The sequence below is a fragment of the Orycteropus afer genome, unplaced genomic scaffold (assembly GCF_000298275.1).
Source record: "Orycteropus afer afer isolate SDZICR_OR568_19922 unplaced genomic scaffold, OryAfe1.0 scaffold01094, whole genome shotgun sequence".
NCBI lineage: Eukaryota > Metazoa > Chordata > Mammalia > Tubulidentata > Orycteropodidae > Orycteropus > Orycteropus afer.
In genome coordinates this window covers 214,112-220,573 of record NW_006922681.1, presented here as the reverse complement: position 1 = coordinate 220,573, position 6,462 = coordinate 214,112, and the positions used below count along the sequence as shown (strand labels likewise).

General features: G+C 32.3%; 1 protein-coding gene across 1 annotated transcript; it reads right to left on the bottom strand.

The window, feature by feature from the left end:
- Window positions 1–1,432: 1,432 nt before the first annotated feature.
- Window positions 1,433–2,392, bottom strand: LOC103212772 (olfactory receptor 5K3-like). Its single transcript, XM_007958718.2, has one exon. The coding sequence runs from the start codon at window positions 2,366–2,368 to the stop codon at window positions 1,433–1,435; it is 936 nt and encodes a 311-aa protein (XP_007956909.1). The 5' UTR covers window positions 2,369–2,392.
- Between the last annotated feature and the right edge of the window lie 4,070 nt (window positions 2,393–6,462).

The window sequence follows — 6,462 nt, the reverse complement described above, 5'->3', positions numbered from 1 at the left end:
TAAACATTTTGTGATCAACTGTGGCTTAAACTTCTGTGAAAGGAGCATTAACGTGTGAGGGGAAAAGGCATCATTAAGTCAGATCCTAAGTCCATTTTGGATGCCTGCATGACTGTGAGAAAAGTACTTAATATTTCAAAATATGAGTTTTCTACTCTTGAAAAGCATGAAAAAGTAATGCCTAACTAGTAAGACAGTAATAAATATGAAGGGGGTAGCTTTCTGTCTAGTATAGTGTTGGTTCACATTAAATCATTTTTTCTTTCATCTTGGCACATGTAAGTGATCAATAAATATTTTATGTTGCTAGCTTTTCAGGATTTTCATTATTTATGTCTCATTGATGATAAATAGTATCTCTAGATTTCTCTTAATGATAATTGTTGCTGTTGTTATTTGCCGTCGAGTCGGCCCCGACTCATAGCAACCCCTCCTTGGGTTTCTGAGGCAGTATCACTACGGAAGTAGGATTGCCCAACCTTCCTTCCGAGGAGTGGCTGGTGGGTTTGAACCGCCAGCCTTCTGGTTAGCAGTCAAGTGCCTTAGGCACTATGCTACCAGAGCTCCTAATGGTAATTATATACCAATAATATGTATTGGGAGAATTACAGGTTAGTGATATTTCTAATAATAAATAAGATAAGTACTGCTAATTGGGGGGGTTGGCAAGGGATACCTGAACTATCTAAATTAATTGATATATTAAGGAATTGCAATTCACAATTCTCAAAAACTATCCAACCATGTGAAAACATTCAAATCTGTAGGACTTTTAATATAAATACTAATATTTTCAACTAAAGATAGATAAATTACCATTACTCAAGCACTTTATTTCAGAGAGCTTGATAGGAAATCTGACTAACACTAAAGGTAAAAATGTTCTTTATTTGAGAATATATATTCTGTTTCTATCCGTAGTCAAGCATAAATTATTAATAACTCAAAGAAACTTAAGAATCAAATTAAAATGTACAGTGTATTGTGATAGACAGTGTACCTTAAATAACATATGAGGGCAGGAAATAAGTTGTAATTTGTAAGATTATGCTATGAGCTTCCATAAATATTCCAGAAATGCTAAATAGAAGCTACCATTATGTACTGACTTTTATTCCTAGGATTTGTTGGATATGTTGAAAATTGTATCTAATTCCACTCTGGCACAAATTGTGACCTTAAAGTAGTAGTTATTTAATTCATTCCTAAGGGAGCCTAGTAATTTAGATTTTGAAATACATTTTATTAAAATACCTCCTTTCTGAACCTTTTAACCATTTATATGTTATTTGACTTAAAAATCATCAAGGTTCAGTGATTTAATATTTAATATACTAAGAAGGTTATTTTCTATTTTCTCAATATTCTTAACTTTGGAAAAAGTTCCTTTAATTAAAATCAGTTTGTAGTGTGGGATATTTGTTTCAGAGTGTTAATGAGGTTTTCTCTTCTTCATAATTCTTTTCATAATATTTATTACTTCCTTATTTCTTAGAGTATAGATGAAAGGGTTTAGTAAAGGAATTACTAGAGTATAAAAAATAGCAACTGGTAAATCTTTATCCTCTTCTTTGTCTGAACGTGGTGTAATATACACAAAGAGCAGAGAGCCATAGAACATTGAAATAACGAGGAAGTGAGATGCACAAGTAGATATGGCTTTGCCTCTTCCCTCTTTAGATTTCATTTTGAAAATTGTGAAAAGGATGTAAATATAAGATATTAGGACAATGATAATAGAGAAGACCTGAACTGATCCTGAAAGTATAAATATCATCAGTTGATTGATATAAGGGTCAACACAGGAGAGTCTATATAATGGAAGTACATCACAAAAAAAGTGATTGATTTGATGAGATCCACAGAAGGTTAACCGTAATAGAAGTGCTACCTGAATAATGGAATGTATGGTCCCAGCTATGTAGGCCCCTGCAGTCATCTGAACGCAGAGTTTCTTCGACATCATGGTGTGATACTGCAGTGGATTGCATATTGCCACATAGCGATCATAGGCCATTGCTGCTAGAAGAAAGCAGTCTGCAGTTTCAGCAAGGCAGAGAAAATAAAATTGTGCCATGCATCCATAGAAGGAAATCATTCTGTCCTTGGAAAAAAAGTTCTGTAACATCTTGGGGGTAATGGCACAGGAACAGCAGGAATCCATCAGAGCCAGGTTGCCCAGAAAGATGTACATTGGTGTGTGCAGATGGTGCTCCTTGAAAATCAATGCCACCAAACCAAGATTCCCCACCATGGTGATCAGATAGATAGCGAAGAACACCGCAAACAGAAGTATCTTCAGATCTGGGTAATCCATAAATCCTGTGAGGATGAACTCAGTTGTCAAAGAATAATTGTTGGCGGTCATCTCTACTTTCTCTGTCAAAACAGCAATTAGTGAGAGATAAGATTCTAATTTAGAGTGTCTAATTTTGCCTTTGAATTTGTCTCGGACAACAGAGTAGAGTCACTTCTTCAGTCTTACTGTGCTTTCTCTGAAATGCATGAACACATACTTCTGAAGAATATTAGTCCCCTGAAGTGTGACCTTATATGACCTCAAGTTCTAAGGCTCAAAATTCAAAAGAATATTTTGATAATTCTGGGGAAACGCTTGCAATGGGATACTTTATGTATATGAGTTTATACTAAGACAGTGAACAAATACAGGATAACTTATTGTTGTCAAATATTTCAATGTCAGTTTTTTATTTACTATTCTTAAAATGCATTTTAGGTTTATTTTTCTCTATATAAATATATACCTTTTACATCTGAGCAAAATATTTTTCATTTACTTTCCCAGTGGAATGAATATTTTAAAATAGCATAAGTGTGTCAAATTTATAATTTAAAAAGTGTACAAAAGTCACTGAGTATTAAGAAAGGGGCTATTTAAAGAAAATTACATTGGAAACTAGGAAAAAATAAATGCATTGATTTCCTTAATAAGTATATGTCATTTTCATATTTCATATTTCTTTTAACCTATTCTACTATGACAGAGACTATTTTCTGAGAGTAGTTGTAAATAAAATATTAATATTTTCATCCTTTATTTGAATATTTTCCATTTTGAGCCTTATTGGTCTCCTGTTGCTCTATTGTTGTGAAATTTGCTGATCACAGTCTAATAATTACGGCCATATTTTGAGATTTGATAAACATTCCTTATGCATCATGTCCAGTTTGCTCCATTGAGACTTCTACCATTTGTCAGATAGAAGCTCCCTATTGTTTGATTACTTATTTAAGGTCACATTCTTCAGATCATTTCCAGATCGATTTGTCTTTGTTAGAGTTCCGTGGTCACCACTTCTTAATATTGCCAGAAGCAACACTCTGCTGCCAGGAAAACTTCAATATTTGTTGTCTCTAAAATGAATTCAAATTCTTTAGGATGGCATTTAATGTTCTCTGTAATCTGATGCACACCCATCCTTATTTCTCACATTCACCAATAGCTCCTCTACTTTGTCACAGGGTTTGTCCATTGTTCAACTCCCTCATCTCCCACTTCTCAAGGCACACTAATTCATTTCCATATACACTGATTCTGCCCATGTTGCTTAACAATAATTATTCTGAATGTCAATATTTGATACTTTGAAGGAGTATCTATATCTTTCCCATCTTTTTTTTTTTTTTTTTTTTAAGACCAGATTGCATATGATGTTACTTATTTGTAAAGTTTTACTTACATGTTGTTATTGTTGTTGCTATGTGTCGTAGAGTCAGACCCAACTCAGACGACCCCTCCTTGGGTTTCCGAGGCGGTGTCTTACATAGGTCATTAATAAAGTTTCAAACAAGTGACCCATACCACACTGATCTCCATTTTCTGAGCTTTTAAAGCATGTTATGTACTCAACTGAATCTAGAATTTCTCTCCTTTAAATTACATTGCTTTTTATTATATGTGTATGTACAATTTCTTTATTACATTGTACATATTTTGAGATTAAATATGACTTACTTCTGTGAAAGGAGGTGTATAATAGTCTGGTGAAGACAAAGAATTGATTCAACTCTTAGTTCCCACTTGACAACCTGGAAAAGTGAATTTCTTTTCAGTGTCATACTAAGGATACTAAGTGATCTCTCAGGCTTTGACCAATTGAAATGACTAGCTTTAAAGAAGACATAATTTGGAAAAATTTACTTGTTTTTCTATTTTTGAATTGATTTTAAAAATTTTAAAATATATATATAACTATTAAAAAAAAAATTCACTGCCATCAGGTCAGATCCCACTCATAGCGACCCCTCCTTGGGTTTCCGAGGCAGTATCACTACAGAAGTAGATTGCTCCATCTTCCTTCCGAGGAAGGCTGTTGGGTTTGAACCACTAGTCTTCTGGTTAGCTGTCAAGTGTCTTAGATACTATGCCACCAGAGCTCCTATATGTAATTATACATAGTATATACAAATATATATAACAATATATATATGTATACATATATGTAAAGCTATATGTAACAAAAATCTTGCTAGTTAAGATTTTTCAAGTGCACAATTTAGTGACATTTATTACAATAATCATGTTATACGATCTTACTTATGATATTTGTTTCTTTAAAAACATAAAATTTTCTGAACTATATTTCAATATCTTGTTTAATAGGTTAAAGTAAGTTTGCTTTTTTTTATTTTGAACTTTCTAACACTTAGAAAAACAGAAAACTCTTTCAATATTCTTAAGATTTTTGAGACCAAAATTTGTTCTGCTTTAATAGGTTATCTTCCTCATTAGCTAGTGATAACAGTAGAAAATCTCAACCTAATATGCTTTTCCTATCAATGTTATGATCAAATGGATTTATTATTCCATAAGATTGAAATTAATATTTGAATAAACACCAAAAAGAAGAAAATGACTAAGCATTTTATTTTTTTATCTAAAAATATTAAATATAAACCACCTATTCAACTAAATTTTAAATACCTATAAAAACATATTCTTGAATTATCAAAAAGTATTAGTTTGTGACCTTACCTGTATGCTTTGAAATTTTACCTTAATATTAGAAGAAGTCAGGATGAATTACAGTATTGTGTTTCATCCTAGCTTTCTATAGTTTTCAATTTAAAGAAAAGTTAGAAAAATAACTAATGAGTTGAAATTTGAGAAAAAATATAAATTTTAGATTTTGAGAAATAAATATATGTGGATGTCACTAATAAAAGTAAAAATAAATTAGAATATATCTCGTACCTGAATTTCTCTGAGAAGGGCTTATAACAGCTTATCACTTGCCTTCTGGAGTTAGGACCAATAGAATTTTTTAATATAAATCTTGGTCTCTAAAACATTTGAGATTAAAAGAATGAAAGTTGTGTAGAGTACTCATAGATGAGTGACTGTATTTATACTCCAATGTTTGTTTTCCATCCAGTCCTAAAGGGATTTTATTGAATTTAATTTATGTGCAGAGATTTAGTCCCCACAACAGAGAAATTATGTGGCTTTAATTAACAATATTCTTTAAGATGTTGTGGTTAAATAAATGACCCTCAATAAAGTCTGTGATAATCTTCTTTCTGATTGTTATCAAACTTATGTAATTTTAAAATTCTGTTCACCATTCTGTGCATCAAGTTAAAATGAGCCAGACAAAAAAATCTCAGTCTGGGTTTGCCACTTATTGGAGAATGTAAATTTAAAGTGGCTTATCAAAAATAATTAGAATTTGATGAAGAAAAGATGAAAAGGTGTGCTGAATTCAGTTAGGGTCACTGAATTTTTCACTCAGTGAATTGGATCTGTCCACATGTCAAACTCTCATTGACAAAACTTTGATGTTACTATTCAATCCTAATGAATTTCTGAACTTATTTCCCTATTTTTGTGTTCATTTCAGGTTTTTTTTTTCCTCCATACTATTAATCATTCCTTAGGATACAATATATTTTTTTTTTCAGTACACATATAATCCACCATTTACATTCTACCACCACTACTACATACAGATTTAATAGGGGCGGAATTTTCTCTATTTTGTTCATTATTATATTCCCAACATCTTGATTACTGACTGGCACTTTTGAGTGAGAAGTAATATTTTTTGAATAAATGAAAAAAGGAAAGATACTCCTGTGCTCAAGAATTCTTAATAATCTCTCATAATGTTTCAAACAAAATCCATTTCCCATGTTTTGGTATTTCAGATACTCCACGCTCTGCCTGGGTCTTACCTGTCACCTTGCTTTCTTCCTCTCAGCACAGGACATCTGGCCATGCACTTCACCTCTGTGCAGTGGTATCAGTTTTGACTCAGTGAACTTGCTCATAATATTTGCTCACCTAGAAAACTTTCTCCCTCATTCCACTCCAATCCTTCTTATCCTTAAACTCTCTAATTTTCCACATGAAGACTTTCTAAGGTCCTTTAAATCACATTGAATTTTCCTCTTCTTTACCTTCATGGAGGAGCTCTGGTAGTATAGTGCCTAAGGCACTTA